The sequence below is a fragment of the Neodiprion pinetum genome, chromosome 4, assembly GCF_021155775.2.
Source record: "Neodiprion pinetum isolate iyNeoPine1 chromosome 4, iyNeoPine1.2, whole genome shotgun sequence".
NCBI lineage: Eukaryota > Metazoa > Arthropoda > Insecta > Hymenoptera > Diprionidae > Neodiprion > Neodiprion pinetum.
In genome coordinates, this window is record NC_060235.2 from 25,190,887 (window position 1) to 25,208,836 (window position 17,950).

The following is a 17,950-nucleotide window of genomic DNA, read 5'->3' on the forward strand; positions in this document are numbered from 1 at the left end:
AAATTGTCTACTTCGCCAATTGAGAGATAAAGAAACTGCACTGTTGCTTATACCTCTGCCGATGTCTCACGTAACGAAGTGGGGAAATTATAAATATAACTCACAAAATGACGTCGCATGGAGCCAATGATAGGGCTCCGTATCAACGTATACAATGAGACTCCGCCTTAATAGACAGACACCCGCAACGCAGGCCACCGCAGATCCCGTAACAACACATGCCTGCAGTATTGGAAAATCGGTGATTAATGCGATTTTCTGTATTGTGGCGGTGTGCTTATTGCAAACCGTGTTCTATTAGTGAGTAGTTAAGTTTTGGTAATTATTGCGAGTAATTAGCAAGGTGCGATACGTCAGAGCAGTAAGTAAATGAAAATATTCGTCACATCTCTAATTGCGCCATTTCTGCATCTAACATAACCTAAATTGTTTGTATGCTATTGAATAAGATTCATCATTTTCAATATGTTATCCGTCTTTTCCATTAAATGACGAACACCTACGGCTTCCATGTGTTTTGTAAACAAGGATTGTTCGTAAATGTTAGCGGGGTCGAAGGTATGTAATAAGTGTGATGCAGCTATCTACTTGCGAATGACTCACAGGCATACAATTACTGCAAAATTCTTTTTCGTTGATATTTTTACTCTATATACATATATAGGTATATATATCGTTGGCTCACGAGTACTGATTGATGATATTTCACGTGTTGGCAATAATTTATAACCATCATATTTTATCAACATTTCTAATACGTATGTATCGTAATGAATTAATAGATCAGGAAATAAATAATCTCTTCTCTCACAAGTATTTTGAAGAATTACCAGGCATCTTTATTTATCACAAATGTCAATGAGTGTCACTACTGCGGTAACAATCAGATGATCACGGTCATTTATATTAGTTGCAAGTATTCGGAATTATATTTACCTTTTACACTTATACATTTCTTTATTTGATGATTGATGCCATAATTTTGAACATTTTAGAAAGCTGCGGATAGTCCTTGTGCTAAATACGGTCATTAAAAATGTTTGGACAATCTGCTAATACTTCATTTGGTAAGTACCAATAAATTTTTTGTTCCTTATCTGCTTATTAATGCATTGGGTGCCTTTAACGAAATACTAAATTAATTTTATTTTAAACCCATCCATTATCCTGTTCTCGCTTGAACTGAGTCTGATCTAATCAGTTGTTGTTACTCTCCTTAAATATAAAGTGGTTACTTGAATAACTCCCTTTATTTAGTTGAAATTATGTGATACGCTCTGGAACTACAATAATGTAATTTGCATGAGTTTAATTTACGTCAGTAATTTCAAAGCAAAACGTTCTTTGAAACGTTATTACATGAAAATTGTCCTAATGAAACCGCAGTCAAACAACACAATCATATTTTCTTTACCACAATGTAAGAACTCATGTCATGCTTGATCCAATGCTCGGACAATATATCTATCACTTAATTTACCTGAATACCTGAACAGTTGAGTTAGGTGATAATAAAAATAAAATTTCAATTTTTTCAAATAATTACCACACGAAAGCCGTAGTAACCATTTTTTCATTAGAGCAAACTTACACTGAATCCCTTGCCGCCAGAGTCAGTCTGTGAAAGTAGTGGCCAACTACCAGCCCTGCACGTCCCAACATAAAGAACGTCTGTGCTGTATTAATTGTCACTTATTGATAAGAAATAGTTGTTTTAACAATCGAAATTTCATGCTTCAATTTTATTCTAAACATGGTATTCTGTTCATTGATGCCTGCATAAAACGTTATGCTATAATTTGATGTCTGTTAATGGTGAGCTGGTACCTTTGTACTTAAAAATTAATAAATATAGGAGGGTTTGGTGCAGGGACCCAGAGTAGCCCATTTAGTCAATCTCCATTTGGAAAACCCATCACAACAACGAGTTTTGGTGGTACAGCAGCACCAGTGTTCGGCAGTACCAACAATTCTCTGTTCGGCGCAAAGCCTGCGGGAGCGACGACAGGCGGACTATTTGGCAATACGGCAGCTACACCTGCTTTTGGACAACCAGCCACCAGTCAGTCATCATTTGGAGGTAATTTCTCAAAATGAATCGTCTATTATCAATTCTGTTTACTTTATATGATTAAGAACTCTGTATTGTTATAAACGTAGTTCTAGCGAAACTGTTTACGATATGATATCTGTCATATATTTCTGCTATGATAAAAAAAATAGATAAGAAGTTTCAAATTTACTTAATATTATATGATTACGTATTATAAATGAAAATTATCCAATCGTGCATAATTTCAGGATTCAGTAACCCAAATACGAACACCGGTCTCTTTGGTAATCAGCAAAATGCAAACACCAGTCTATTTGGAACAAGCAATCCTACCCCTGCTTTTGGTCAAGGAACTAAACCAGCAGGGTTTGGCTTTGGGAGTTCAGCTGGAACAGGATTATTTGGACAAACACAGCAACCTACTCAACAAACTGCACCGTCCCTTTTTGCACCATCCAATACAGCTGCAAATACCAGCTTATTTGGAGCTACAACTGGTAAATTAACCCAATGCTGATGAAAGTATTTCATTTAGGTATTCATCAAATCTTGTCAATCATATTTCATTGTACAGGATTTGCTGGAAATAATACTGCAGGTGGGATGAGTGGTACAGTGGTGAAATTTAACCCTCTTACTGGTACTGATACAATGATAAAAAATGGCGTTACCCAAACCATATCAACTCGACACTATTGCATTACTTGCATGAAGGAATACGAAGGAAAATCTCTGGAGGAATTGCGTTTAGAAGACTACACAGCAGGTCGTAAGGGACAAGTTCAAGGTAAGCTTTTCATCCTCGTATAAACTTTGGCAAACGGCAATGTTGACAACAACTTTTCAGTAACTCTTCAGTAACTTTAGGTGATATATGACCGAAAATTTTTCGAAATACGGACTTGTACTTTATTTTTCAATTCTTCTGTGGCTAGACAGCCAAAAAACAAATTTCACACGCACATATATGAGATTGAGCAACAGAATCCAGCTGTATCTGAGCATATACTGAGAAAAAATACTGAAGATTCTGTAAAAGATTAGCTACACAGGCTTCGTACTTCCCATCAAAATTGGAGTTGAAGTAAAGATGAACATTCCTCTTTGAGAAATATAAATCCCAAAAAAAAATAGTAAATATTAATAATACTAAGATTTTCGGAAACTAGAATATTGACATCTTTCAATACATTTCACGATTTATTTAGGATTTTGATTACAGTGAAGCCTGGTTTATGCATGACTCACTTATACATTTTTCTCATTAGTATATTTAATCACCTTAGTCCTGGTAGTTTATGCTCATACAAATCTTGTAAAAAAGTCTCGTTTGCACGTCACTTATTCCAATCACCGTATAAAATATTTTGGCAAAGAAGGGAAATTTTAGTAGACAACCCAGAAAAGTCTAGGAACGTAAATCCTTTGCAGCCATCTAATAATGCATCTGCATTAAAATTTTCCGGCAATTATGCCAATTCTATCGCAATTTTTCAATTTCGATTGAAGAAGTGCTTCGATTTTGTGCATTAATAATACTGTTCTTTATTTAGGGACACAAACCACTGGACTGTTTGGGTCAGCAGCCCAACCTTCACTATTTTCTAACACAGGCGTTAACACAAGCACAGCAAATACAGGTAAGACCACTGATTGGGTTTTTTTTAAACTTAGGCTTGCATGATAGTCAAGGTTTAAAGTTTTTGATACCAAATATTCAAATACTTCAAATTGATCGATGTAATTTATAGTTTGAAACAGATAAGTAAGTCGTGCCCTGAGCTAACAATAATGCGGATTAGGGGATTTGAAAGTTGATTTGTTGAAATTTAGAAATTATCTGATTAATTATAACTTCGATTCCAACTTACAATAAAAATTTTCTAGGTTTTGGGGCAACTACAACTGGTTTTGGAGGAACAAGTCAGCCCACAGCAAACACTGGTTTATTTGGAAAACCAATAGCTGGTTTTGGAGCTGCAGCCACCACAAGTAGTGCTTTTCCTTTCAACTCGACGACAACAACATCTAATCCATTTGGTGCAAATGCGCAAGCTAAACCCTTTGGGGGTATGTTAATCCAAATTATACACCGAATCTAAAGTTGACTTGAATTGAAAAAGCGAACTGCATTTCCACAGTTGCAGATCACGTATAACAGTAGTGCATTCTGTAGAAGTAGTGCAGCGTTAAGATTCTATATATTAATTTCTAAATACTTTCAGCTGCAGCTCCTACACCACTTTTTGGCAATGCCAACACAAGTCAGACAGCTGCTACTGGATTTGGTACTAACAATACATCTGCATTCGGTTCTTTCGGCGCTGTACAACCTAATCAGGTATAAAGTGGTAACCTTTGTATTGTAATTACGTGGATTATCAATACCTCAATGAGACACAGCAATGATATTCGCACACTTTTTGATACTATTTATTTTTCAAGTTGTAAGAAATATTAAAGACCATGGAATCCAAGCAAAGAATAACCATAGTTAGATGAAAACTTAATTTTTGCTCATTATGACCACACTCACCTGGTTTTGTAGATGAATTCATTAGATTCAAGTTTTACCCTGAAAATTTCCTACGGAATATCCTTAAATTCTCTCGAGAAAGACTTGAATCTTCTTATAATAATGATTGTTGCCTATTTTCCCATTCCAAGTAGTTTTGTAATTCGAGTAATAAAAAAGACATTATTCGGGTGCACACTTAGGCTCAGAATTTTTGCACATACGCAAGTTTGGCCATGTAGAATTGGTCTAATCAGAGTATGTAGCTACAAAAAACTAAATATTCAAAGTTTCTGTAATTGACCATTTTAAATCTTTCCAATTTTTAGAGTATTGGACTCTTCAATCAAAACAAGCCTGCCTTCAATATGCCTGCATCCACAGCTAGTACTGGGTTTGGAGGATTTGGACAAAATACTGCAACAAATACTAGTGGGGGTTTATTTGGTGTGAAACCATCTGGTACAACAGGCTTTGGCACTGCACCTTCATTTGGTGCTACGCCTGCTCCAGCTTTCGGAACTGGTACAGGTTTTGGTTCAACACAAAATACGGGAACATCATTATTTAACTCATCCTTCAAACCCGCAGGACAACCTGGATTCTCATTTGGTGCTACACCTTCGACATCTACTGGACTTGGTAAGCGAGTTTAAACTAAAGTTTATATTCAAGTAAAAAAACAAGCAAAAAAAGATTGCTAGTAGACTGATTTACTCACTGGCATTCTAAAAAATATGTCTAGCATTTAATTCAATTTATGATAATGTTGCTTAGGAGTAAGTTCTGGTCTGAATCTTGGTACTGGGTCTTTACTGTTTGGACAACCAAAACCTGGCGGTCTCTTTAGTACTCCGGGTACCAATACAAACTTCAATACTACTGGCAACTTTGGACTAGGGAGTAATTTTGGAGCGAACAACAACACTATGGGGTCTGGATTGGGAACGATGGGGGGAGGGTTTGTACAATTTTTGCCTAATTCACCGCCTATTTTCTTTCATAACTTGAATCCATTCGCAATGACAATTTTGATGACAGAATAAAGTAGGTAATTATGATATTGCATCTGTACGAGTTACTGCCTTTATTTGATACTTTTGATTGGCATGAGCACTAAGAAGAAAAGCTTAACTTTCTTTTCCAGAATGGGCACCAATCCGGCACAACAAAATTCTGGAGCGAATCAAGTCCATCAGCAAATTTTAGCATTGGTCTCAGCACCATTTGGCGATTCACCGTTACTTAAAAACTTACTACCGGTATGACATACAGTCTTTTTTGCTCCAGTGTAAATAAACTATTTCAAATTCTGTGTTGAAAATAAATCCTTCATATCGTCATTTTCCAGGCCTCGGGTAAAACGGAGGACCTTTTGAAACCGACAAATGCAACCACTCGAGCTTTGAACAGTCCACAGTATAAGATAACTACTAACAATAGTTCCCCTAAAATAAAAGCTAGAGCCGTGACGAACGCTCAACTCTCTAAGGTGAGAACATGAGTTTCTTTTAGATAATTTGACATAATATATCACCAAACTTGTTACTGATCTCATGAATATCTTTGAAACTTGGTAATTTACTATAAAATTTATTATTCTTTGTATTACCTTGTCATTAGAAATCACTATTCGAAGGCTTAGAAGAAGAAGATCCAGCATTACAAGAAGCTTTTCAACCGCGAGCTAATGCAAAACGGCTCGTTTTGCGTCCAAAACCAATAAGTACCGGAGATGCACAGTCGCTAGATCGAGTTGCAACTTCGCCTACCGTTACAGAATCAGTAAGGGTTAAAAGAGATGTGTTAGAAAATGCGAATAAAGAAAATCATCAGCAAGATGATATTCGGCGTCCTGCTGATGACAGAAGATCCTCTACATCATGGTGGGTAGAAACCGAATAATAAATTGTGTAATATTCGTATTATAACTTGAGAGTAAAAAGTCAAAATAGGTATCATTGGTCTCCATACGTCTCGTAAAGATTGCTCTAAAATTTTTAAATATAATGAGCCAAATGCAAAGAAAGTTTGGAATGTTTCCAATAGTTTTGTATGACTCTTATGTTGCTTTCTACTCCATTTAAATGCCCTTCATTATCCAATATTTTCTTCGCCTTAAAGTCGGTAAAATACATCACCAGAGGAAACAACTATGTCTATGGACGGTTTCTATTAGGATTCCAAATAACCTACATTACATTATATCCCTGTAGGTTGAAATCAAGTTTACAAAGGCCGGCAAAATTACCAGAAGATGAATTTGAAGGACAACCAACGCTATTCCGAGGATCAGATAACCTAGAAGAAGGTCTTGACAACACCGTTGCAGAGTTGAGGCCTCAAAACAAACCTCAAAGCTTACCTCAATCACCAAAGCTGCTTGCAGCTGGTGACTCAGCCGTGAACTCTCCATCAAACATTGACAGGAGCATATTGAACTCTTCGAACAGCTCTGGTATGCACTAGATCATTTCATAACTTGATACATTCAGGTAAACGCCCTTTTCGAGCTTGTGTAAGTTTACTTCGTTTTTCTATATTGCTGCAGACACTAGTGATGAACAAGATGAAACTGCGGCCATTTCCCAAACAGAGCAGGAACCAAATGCAGCTTGCATTACGCTGCGACGTGCTGGTTATTACACAATCCCACCACTTGACAAGCTTGAAGAATATGTTTGCGGAGATACTTGTGTCGTGCCCAATTTTACAGTGGGTCGTAAAGGATACGGCAATGTGTATTTCCCAGACCTGATTGACATTTATGGCTTAAATCTGGATGAAATTGGTGAGTTTAGACAGATTCTTACTAACTTCATTTGTTTTATTCTGGCCTATGCAGTAATAATAACAGGGTTTTTACACGTTAAAGTTCACTTTCGGAACAAGGAGGTTATTATTTACCCGGATGATGATCAAAAGCCACCCATGGGCCAAGGGTTGAATCGTAGAGCGCAAGTAACTCTCGATCGCGTCTGGCCACATGATAAGACTCTTCACGAACCTATAACTGACCCTGAACGTTTATCGGCTATGAATTATGAGGGAAAGCTTCGCAGAGTTTCGGCAAAACACGATACCAGGTTTCTAGAATATCGTCCAGAAACCGGATCTTGGGTTTTTAAGGTATAGCACAAATTAGAAAGTTTACATTCAAAAATGTCATGATAACTAAAAATATCATTCTTCGCATAATAAAATATTTCTGGATCGTGGCATAAGGTATGAGAATTGAGTCACATGTAGATAGCAAAAATAATTTATTGCGTTTCAACACAATGTTACTTCATTGCTTTAGGTCGACCACTTCTCGAAATATGGACTCAGTGATTCCGATGAAGAAGATGAAGATATTCCCGCAAATGCTGATCTTAAGAAGCTCAAAGCTATCATGAAACCAAGAGTAAATGCAGCAGGACCGGTCAATAAGCAACTAGTTCCTCCAGTAACTGATGCCAAACTACAAAAAAAGGTTCGTTAATGAATTATTGAACCTTGAATTGAATCTAATCAAAATTTATTTTACAGCACAGCTTCCTTAAACGCACGAGTCAGGAGGTTCAAGATTCGACCCTAAGTTTTCAATCAGATACTCTAAATGAGACTGATATGGCACTGAATGAATTTTATACAAGTGAGTTAATGAGATCGTTATTCGTTATTGACTAATAAGGAAATATTTCGAAAATATGATCGTTTGGGGTTTGTCTACAGATGATCAGGAGAACGATCGATCATTAGCACTCAGTCCATCTGCCATTTTTGCACGCGTCAGAGGAACGGATAGCCACAAACTTCAATTGATGAAGGCCAGTTTTTTTGATACAGATGATGAAGATATTGATGATGGTATGCATGCTAGCAATGATTGATATTCCTTTTTAATTCTGAATTACAAGAATAAACTGCATTTTGTAAATCTTAATTAAATCATCTAAACGTTGATAATACTAATTTTGTGTATGGAATAGAAATAAATAGAAATAAATCATGGAATAATGCCAAAGATCCAGTCCTTTCAAGTATAAACCATAAAATACTTCAAATTTTATACAGTGGCATTTAATATTTTTTTCATGAAATGAAATACGGCCCAATCGATTTATTACCTATTCGTTTTTTAGGCACCTATAAGACTCAATTAAACTTCCTTCCAAAAAGTTCAACAAAAATAATTTCAAGCACAGAAACCATGGAGGCGATGGAAGATGACCAAATGGTTCCTTCCGGCCACGTACCTACATTAAGATCTAATTTAAGTATGCAGCAAGACAATTCATTTCTGGCTAAAGAGTCTAGAATTATGAAAGGTCCGTATTGAATTAAACCATGTGCAGTAAGTCATTAGAATAGTAAATCGATTTTCCTTCAATATTCACAACATATTTTCACTGTTTGGCCAATGCTAATGCGCAATTGATTTCAACAGACAAAAAACTTGCAGAGGTGACTGACATTTCACATGCGAAAACTTCAAGACTAATCCAAGCTTTTCCTCCTCCCATTGTGAAGCCTGCCACAGTTGTCCTTCAATTCTCTTCAGAAGTTTTACCTCTCAAAGAATCTATTGTTGGAAAATTAAATGCTCGTTGTGTAGCTGATATTGGTTAGTAACGATGAATTTATTAATTTTCAATACAGTCGTAATCGAATGTACTCTTTCACGTGTAATTGTGTGTAATAATTATATTCGCTGGAGTTAATCCATCCAAAAACTACGATATTTTCCGAAATTATTTGTTGCTCTTTAATTATTGGTGTCGTTTGTTCTGAAAATTATTTGTCATTCTTTGTGGTAGGTATCCAAATGGGACGTTCTTTTCGGGTAGGCTGGGGACCCGATTTGACACTGGTCTCTCTAAGTACACAAAAACAGGCTGCAATAGTTCCACTACATGGTAAATTTAGTGATCTCGGATCCTACGTGTCAGGTCGTTTATCCAATGATACAACATCAAGCATTGTACAAAGATTGCAGATTGTAGGAGGTGGCGGCGATGATGTGGAGCACATTGAAACATTCAAGGTGATCTATAAATCTGTTAATCAACAATTAGACAAATTACGAACTGTGTGATACAAGAAAACGAATAGTTTGTATCAGAAAAATTTGAACAATAGATTACACCTATGCTAATGTACACGTGTTTCATCGGTAATGTATAATTTCGAATCAGGAAAGTATAGTTGGACATCTTCGTATACAACTGAACCATTGTATTCTTGGTCATGAGGGAGATTGCCCAGTAGTAGGTGCTGGTGCAGGACCAGCAACGTTACATGCTCATTGCAATCTTGCTCAAGAATTGGCGGATTCGTCAAATTCAGATCCTCTGGCGTCTTACACAAGTCATGTGTGGAACCTGAGTGTGGCTCTTTGGGGAAATTTGCCAGATATACAATCAGAAAGTGGTAAGTCCTAATAGTGTTGATACAGTTTCTGACATATTTTAAGAGCTTCCAATGTTCGACACTTACCTTTCTCACGTGTCAATATTCAGGCTTTTCTTACACCATTTTGAACATCTTCATTTAAGAAGCACATTTATACATATTTATACACAGATGAAATGAAACACCAGAATGTGATGGTGAGGCGAGAAGCACTCAGTGAATGGCTGGAGAATGTGATAATGGAAACAGTACTAAAAGAAACACCAGAAGACGATCCATCTGATAAAACAATCCTGTCATTGCTTTCAGGTAAATTTCATTGCTACTAGTCAAGATATGTCATTTTTACTAAGTGCAAACTAAATTTACAATACTAGTTATTATGTATTTTCATATTCTTCCACGTTACGAATTTTTGTGTGAAATTATAACGAACGATTGATATCACTTTGCAATAGCACACAAACTGGAGGACGCTTGTAAAATTGCACGAGAAGCGGGTGATCATTGTTCGGCACTTCTTATGGCCCAACTTGGAGGGCCACCGAGTGTAAAAGAACTGATCAAGCAACAACTAGCTATGTGGCAACACACTGAAGTCGATACGGAGCTTTCGCCTGATAAACTGAAGCTATTCATGCTTGTAGCTGGAGAACCTCTTATTTGTATAAAAAATGGATGTGTCAATGTTTGTGAAGATCTAGAATGGAAGCAAGCATTAGGTTTTCATTTGTGGTAATAATCTACAGCAATCACTCTTCGACTTTTCTATTTTCAACGAACAGATGTGTAACACTACTGTTTAAAAATTTAATTGAATTGTAACTGGCATTATAAAATTCACAAGTATAGTCGAATGATGACTTCATGTGCTTAGGTACGTCTGTCCTCCTACCGCATCTGTCACCGACGCAGTGAGTCTTTATGAATCTGCTTTTGATGCATCTGAAACTGAGTCTTATGCTTCGGCGCCAAGCCCAGAGTACCAAGAAGAGGATTACGAGGCGGAAATAAGTAATGGAAAAAAAGTGCGAGACCTGTGCTTCCACTTACTAAAATTGTACTGCTCCGGTAACCATCCGCTGGAAAAGTTACTGAATCCGTTAACTCACACGGCAGATCCATTAGATTACAGACTAAGGTAAGCTCGACCACTTAGAGCATTTCATTTTCCGAATTGTATTTGGAAGAATATTGACTGATGAATGCAAATTTGCAATTACCTATTATGGAAGAAATATCTATTCACAGCTAGTATAACTACTCATGTCACGGATGTCGCTAGCATTCATATGAAAAAATATTTGTAATTTGTTACCCGTTGAATGAGCTTATTATAAGTACAAGAAATTTAGTAGCCCTTTGAGTTTGGAAAGTGTAGGAAGAAATCGTCTATGCTGTATAACTCATAGCATTTCCGACTGTTTAGCTATTTAATCCAACTGAACAGTGTTGCTTTACTCGTATCTATGCGCATACACCTGTATTATTCACGTAATTATATTGTTAAGATTATATATATATTCTGAATAACAAAGCAAATAGGAGTTCAAAATTCAGTATAAAACATTGTAAAATAATAACTTAGGTTTACTTTTTCCGAATCAAAAAGTGACAACTGACTTAGCTCATCATATCTATTTACAAATTCATCAATGTATATTTCAGCTGGTTGATACAACAAGTGCTTGTCGCGCTTGGTTATTCTCATTTATCTTCGCACGTTGCTGCAATAACACACATGAACTTTGCTGCCCAATTGGAAACGTATGGGCTTTGGCATTGGGCTATATTTGTTGTGCTACACCTGGAGGATACGGGCAGACGGCGATCAGCAGTAGTTGATCTTCTATCACGTCATGTTGAACTGGATGAGAGGTCAGATTACATGAAACGAGAAGAATTCTTGAGAGAGGAGCTTGGCATACCTTCAATGTGGATTAACAAAGCCAAAGCCATAAAAGCTGGGGCAATGAAACGGTAATGAACAACGACGTTCTCCTGAAAGAGCAAATGGGTTTGCATGATTGACAAAGTAAATATTTCAACCTTTTTACAGGTATGGCGAAGCTGCTTGGTATCTTATTCATGGTGAACAATGGAATGCTGCTCATGAACTCATAATAGAACACCTAGCTGCTGATGCAATAATAAATGGTAGGTGTCTATACTAACAATTCATACAACTTTTTATCAAAAAAGTATCAGCCTCAAGGAACATACATGCCTAAATTATCATGCCACTGGAAGCGTGAATAATCCAGTTTCTTTTTTGGTACTAATATGTTATTTTTAATATCAGTATTCGATCAAATATACCTCCAACTTTTGAGTCTATTGATGGAAATAACTCCATTATATTACAGAAAACCTGGATTATTTGAATTCGTTGTTAAGCCCGTTAGTACCAACTGAATGCAGCAGTACAATAAATGGATGGGCACACCGTGGTCAACTACTTTGGGATTATATGTTAATCAATGAAGAAATTGAAGCATTGCTAGCTGGAAACACAGACAGTACCAGCATTGGATACAAACTTGAATTATTACAGCCACAATTGAGTCTTTTGTGTGCAAAAATAAATCAATTTCCTTGCCCAACAGCCAAGCATAGGTATAATCAGAATTAAAATCACTTTTATCATTGTTGCTGGCGAATTCAGCTTAATCTTATACATTGCCACGATTGATTTCTGAAAAAACGCTTTTTTATATTAACTCATTGTCTATCTGGTTGATGAATTAGAGAACACGTAAATTGCAATACTTTCTACTGAACTTTCTTAAAAACTTTCGAATCGATGTATGAGAATAGGAAATAAAATACCAGTAATCATATGTTACATTGATGTTAGTTTAACTAGGATCGTAATATGATTAAAATATGGTATTTTGATTCCAGGTTGTGCCAAGCAGAGATTGCGAAAAGAACTGCACATTTGGCCAGAAACTTGGTGTTATTACAATCAAACGGGAAGAATTCAACTTCCAGGATTCTTGCACATTTGGTTACGCAGTTACCCCTACCGGAAGACTATGCTCAGCAAGAGCTACGTCACATTGTAAATTTGTATGTTAATGAGATAGGAGCCCGTTAGGTTATAAAAATTAGATTTGTATGGTATAGTATGTATATTTTCTTTTCAAACCTGTTTAAAGGTAATGTTCCGTTGTATTTAAATAATGATCTAAGATCGATGTGAAATTAGCTATTTCCTGGTTTAAACTTGGGTAAGAACGGTTTTTTTCTGGAAAGATCCAAAACTTACTTGTGTTTCATGTTTTCAGCCAATTTTGTTTTCTCTCATGACCCCGTTTTTTTTCTGTGTTTCGCCTGATAATTTATATATACCTTTCCTTCATTTCTCATCACTCAAACAATGTAAAATTTAGCACTTGATAAGTATAGTGAAACTATTTTCATAAATTTTTCATTACAATTTATATTACGACGATTTCACACGTTTCGAAACCACAGTAACTTGCTAGCAGTATACCGTAAACTACAAGCGCTTGAATACAAATACCTTGTTCTTACTTGGGTATAATAGATAATCTGATAAAATTAGCTCAACTTTATAATCATGGAAATCTAAGTAAGATTACTAAATCTTGTTTCAATACACGCATTCAAGGTGTGAAAGAAAACAAACATTCCTCGCTAATTAAATACGTACAATGAACAGTTAATTAATAATTCATTTACTTATAGTTCGACAACGAGCGTAGCTCAATTGTTTCTGAAACGAATTTGTCAACTATTCGTTTCCCTACATTTAGAAATAGGATTGGGGCTATTATTTTAATTTCATTTTTTGTCATTATCATTAAATGTTGTAATCCATAGATTTTCCATTCTTTCCCACTTTTCGTGTATCAAAATTTTATTTTTTCATAATCCTAGCATAGGTATAACATCATCTTAATTATAATTTAATTCGATTTTATAGATTATTATTTTCATTTAAAGTTAACTAGTTATTAAGATAAATCATAATTGAATTTATAAAATGGAAATGTACCTTGCATTCAACATTCATAGTGTTTCAGTATTTTGCCAAATTAGTACCCTATCTTATCGTGAGTAGATATACAAATAACGCGTCTATAACTTTGAATTATAATCGGTTGTGTCAGTTACATTTTTCCATACTAAAATGTATTAAAAAATAACTTATCCACCATCTAATGAAAATTAGTAATAATAAGCATTGTAACTTGAAAACCATTTCAATTAAGAATACTTCACTTCCGTAAAATATGGTAAAAATTGCAATTGACGAATAAACATTATGCAGAGTATCCAGTTAGGAATTAGTGTTATTTGCGAAATGATGAAATAATTCAAACTTGGGACGAAAGATATACTTATGATATTTTTACATACATGCAATTCGTTTAGCACTAAAATGTCTGAACTGTAAGGTTTTAGCTGACTTACTACTTTTGGTTCCTTATAAAATTTTGAGTACTAACTGTCACTGCATACTTGTTAGTCCAGTCCAGTTTAAGTGACTTACCACTAAAATTTAATAAAAATGTGACTAAGTAATTGTTGAAAGTACAACTCTGTGTTTCATAATAAAGGTGAATTTATTTCTCAAGGCCAATTTAAGTTTACACTCATCACATCTAGAGCAACAATATCAACTTCACTTTGCAGTATTTCACAAACACTTGGCTTTGTTCTGCCAAAGTCTCCATGTACAAATTCCTTTACATAAGTTCCAGCTTGCGTAGTCAGATCCAGTACAAACAGATCAATTTCAGAATCCGGTACTTGGTTTAACAATTTATGATCCAGTGCAAGGTGGTTGTCCATCTCTGAATCGTGAGTGTCGCACATGAGAACTGCCATTTCGTAAGAACTAATCCAACTAGCTTTTAACGAATGAATTGTCCGTGGGCGAGTTGCAAGCGGTCGGCGATGTAAAACTCTGACAGGAGTTTTCTGAATGATTTCTAAATTGTTTATATTATTTATAGGATCTAGACTTGGCAGTGGTCGAGATCGACACAAACAAAGAGCTCTGTATGTTTTTGTTTTTGTGTCTTCACCTTCCTTAAGTGTCTTCAATTGGTCTCTGCAAAGCGTAATTAATTTTGTAGCACAATATGCGATACATCCAGAAACATGTTGCAAATAGTTTGCGTAATGACAATGGCAAAACTTGGCAAAGTAAATAGTGAGTGCGATGGTTTTTCAAACAAAAATGCAGAATGAAAATTTAAGAGATTACATTGAAATTATATATTAATATTAATTATTTACTTTGAAATTACTTGAAGATTATCAACAATATGAACCAAATTTGTAGATCCATTTATTTCTTCCGTTAGCTGCTTCAAACGAGCTTCTGTAAACTTAGTTACTCTAGGGTTAAGTAGTTCAACAGCGAATGGCCTCCCTGAATGTAGTGTTCGTACATCTACATCTTCTCTTCCAGAAGATAAAAACTTCATAGCTGGTAAATTGAAACATTATAGTGCCTATTATAAATTTTTAATAAATCAAATAAAATAAATTTACAATAAAGATAATATATCTTTTTTTTTTTATTACATATTACACCCAAAAATTTTAGAAACAACAAATTTCCTCACCGTCAGCCTTAACAAATTTGAGAATCTGATCACAGAGCAGTTCTTGAACTGAAGTTTCCATCTTTTTTTCGCCACCAATAAACCATGGCGTTTGACTCAATTCTCTTGAATACTTGGTATATCTTCCTGTATTAACAAATAACATATCGCATGCATTAGTTAATTGGTATCGTACCATGACCCTCAAATTTGAAGGCATTTTTATTATCTAAGACCCCAGAACTCCTATCATTTTATAAGATGCGTACCTCCAATGAAAAAACTTGCATGTGTACAGGTGACTAAGTCTATAGAAGCTTTTGATGTAGGATAAGTCGGTGGACAAGGATAGTGTTCGACAAACTGATCATCTGTAGTACTAATCATTGCAGTTTCAACACTTTTGCGGCTGAATACACCGTTACTGAATTTTCTTTTTTGTTGGGAACGTTGTTTGAAGGTATCTCCGCACATTGTTAATCTGGAAGAATCAAATCGAAATTGAAGCACCGGTTATAAGAGAAAGTATCGTAACATGAACATTTATCATACTTACAAGATCTTGCATTCCTCCTCATCTTGGGAATACACCAGAAATACATCGACGACAAAAGGGCATGTAGACGAAATAGGAAGACTCATTTTGGCAGTAAGATTTTCAATTTTGGGAAAGGCTATCCATTTCCAAACTTCTTTTATAGGGGGTACCGTTCTTTTTAGACTGGCAATAACTTCATCAGGAAATTCAAACTTTTGAGATAAATTTATCTGTAATGAACGCTCCCTGAGTTGCACAGCTATAGGTATCGTCAAGGCACATGTGAAGGTGTTGCAATCATATTCTTGTTTATTGATTTCAGATGCGATCTAAATATAGATGTGTCAAATTAAAATATGCTGTAGAAAAAGATGAATAAAGTATGCATATTTTAATTCTCTGGTAATCATCCGCAAATATGTGACCTGATTAATATGTGATATAAGATCTGAAATGCTTCAATGAGAAGAAACATTCGTATACATTTCAATTTTTCTATAAAAGTTGAACTCTAAAAAAGATTTTAAAACCAAGGCATTGCATTTCAATTATTGTTATACATCTCTGTCAGTCTTTGTTCCTATAATTGTGTTTAGCATTATTATAATGCAATTTAAAGAATGGATATTAGAGATCTTCATTTCAATCATTTTCAAAATTCAATGATACTTCAAGATGTATTGCGTTTTCAATGTGGATTGTTAGGATTTTTTTCACTCGTCGCTTATAAAAAGCATTGCCCAGCATCGACTAAAATTTTCTTGTGACATTTCCACAATTATTAGATCTTGCTTGAAAGTGGGAAACTGTATACCAGAATTGTTTGATACCCTGAGATCAATTTGCGCAATAACTAGATATTGATCACGCAAGATAAACTAGATTATTTTGGAGTCACTAAAGCTGTTAGTTGTTATACCTTTTCTATAGCGGCTGTAATCGCATCATCATTAAGTATCCCCAGACAAGCTGTGCATCCATTTTTTGCTTTTACTTCAGTGACATGCTCTGAAACTAAGTCATCCTTGTAGCCAAGCTGAAATTCCAACATTTTTATTAACCCATTTGACAAAGTGGCTTAGTATACTTTCATAAAATATCCAACTAACTATTAAGTCATTCAAAATTCAAGTACAAATAGGCAATCGCGGAGCAGATTTGAATTCAGTGCGTTCTTGCTATATCACTCGTAATTCACTTTTATGCCACAAGTGTAAAAATAAAGACTGATACTCTCTTATATTCAGTGAAGAAATTAGGTAATTGCAAAACTACTCAAGTATACAAAACCTAACACTTGTCTAACAAGTTTTCAAATATTACTGTAACAACTGGCATTTGTTAGACAATAAAAATACCCATTAAAATGATAATAAAAATGACCATTGCTCATAAAAATAATTTCACCGTTCGTTAACTGTAAAAGTTGAAAGTTCCGAAATACACGTACTTTATCCAAGGGCAAGAAATTAAGAAGATGAAGTTAGATTATTGATCCGGATACTATTTGGGTTTTGAAAATCGTAATGCAATAAGATATTTTACAATGTCACCAGACACGCACTTATGTCGTATTTTCAATTTGATTTTACATGTTACCGTGACAGAGCTTTGAACAGGATTTTCGTAAAACGTGGGGCTCCGAACGCCGGACAAACGTAGACAGCATCTGACACAACAGCCAATAGTCAATAAATATTCGTAAATTAATCGTTCCTTGTTGGCGGAAATCGACATTTTTTGTAGATGTTAATTTCAAGCCCTCTTGAAAAAAACGTGCCTTACTTCTAGCTGCTTCTAGCTTCAAGTTTACTCGTTGCACCGGGCACTTTGGCCACGTGACGGCGACGACTGCGTCATCG

General features: G+C 35.4%; 2 protein-coding genes across 7 annotated transcripts; one reads left to right on the plus strand and one right to left on the minus strand.

Moving 5' to 3' along the window:
- The first annotated feature begins 165 nt into the window (after window positions 1-165).
- Window positions 166-14,571, plus strand: Nup98-96 (nuclear pore complex protein Nup98-96). 6 transcript variants are annotated; one of them, XM_069135117.1, is made up of 31 exons: window positions 166-361; window positions 815-916; window positions 1,000-1,067; window positions 1,856-2,080; window positions 2,302-2,550; window positions 2,628-2,840; window positions 3,607-3,693; window positions 3,941-4,123; window positions 4,279-4,394; window positions 4,898-5,210; window positions 5,346-5,529; window positions 5,716-5,830; window positions 5,920-6,060; window positions 6,192-6,454; window positions 6,785-7,026; window positions 7,120-7,359; window positions 7,444-7,697; window positions 7,870-8,043; window positions 8,100-8,205; window positions 8,286-8,420; window positions 8,696-8,881; window positions 9,001-9,177; window positions 9,371-9,597; window positions 9,749-9,983; window positions 10,137-10,274; window positions 10,424-10,700; window positions 10,843-11,106; window positions 11,634-11,945; window positions 12,025-12,122; window positions 12,332-12,581; window positions 12,870-14,571. In XM_069135117.1, the coding sequence occupies exons 3-31, from the start codon at window positions 1,037-1,039 to the stop codon at window positions 13,063-13,065; spliced, it is 5,631 nt and encodes a 1,876-aa protein (XP_068991218.1). In that variant the 5' UTR covers window positions 166-361; window positions 815-916; window positions 1,000-1,036; the 3' UTR covers window positions 13,066-14,571. The 6 variants fall into 6 exon arrangements, with proteins under 6 accessions (XP_068991218.1, XP_068991219.1, XP_046478899.1 ...); XM_069135118.1 differs by having other exon boundaries at window positions 1,871-2,080; XM_046622943.2 differs by lacking the exon at window positions 815-916 and having other exon boundaries at window positions 996-1,067; window positions 4,898-5,093; window positions 5,160-5,210.
- Pus10 (Pseudouridine synthase 10) lies at window positions 13,408-17,950 on the minus strand. The gene is made up of 7 exons (XM_069135121.1): window positions 17,688-17,950; window positions 17,008-17,124; window positions 16,107-16,417; window positions 15,820-16,031; window positions 15,572-15,697; window positions 15,240-15,432; window positions 13,408-15,051 (listed from the first exon to the last, which is right to left on the minus strand). Exons 1-7 carry the CDS (start codon window positions 17,823-17,825, stop codon window positions 14,568-14,570), a joined length of 1,581 nt encoding a protein of 526 aa, XP_068991222.1. The 5' UTR covers window positions 17,826-17,950; the 3' UTR covers window positions 13,408-14,567.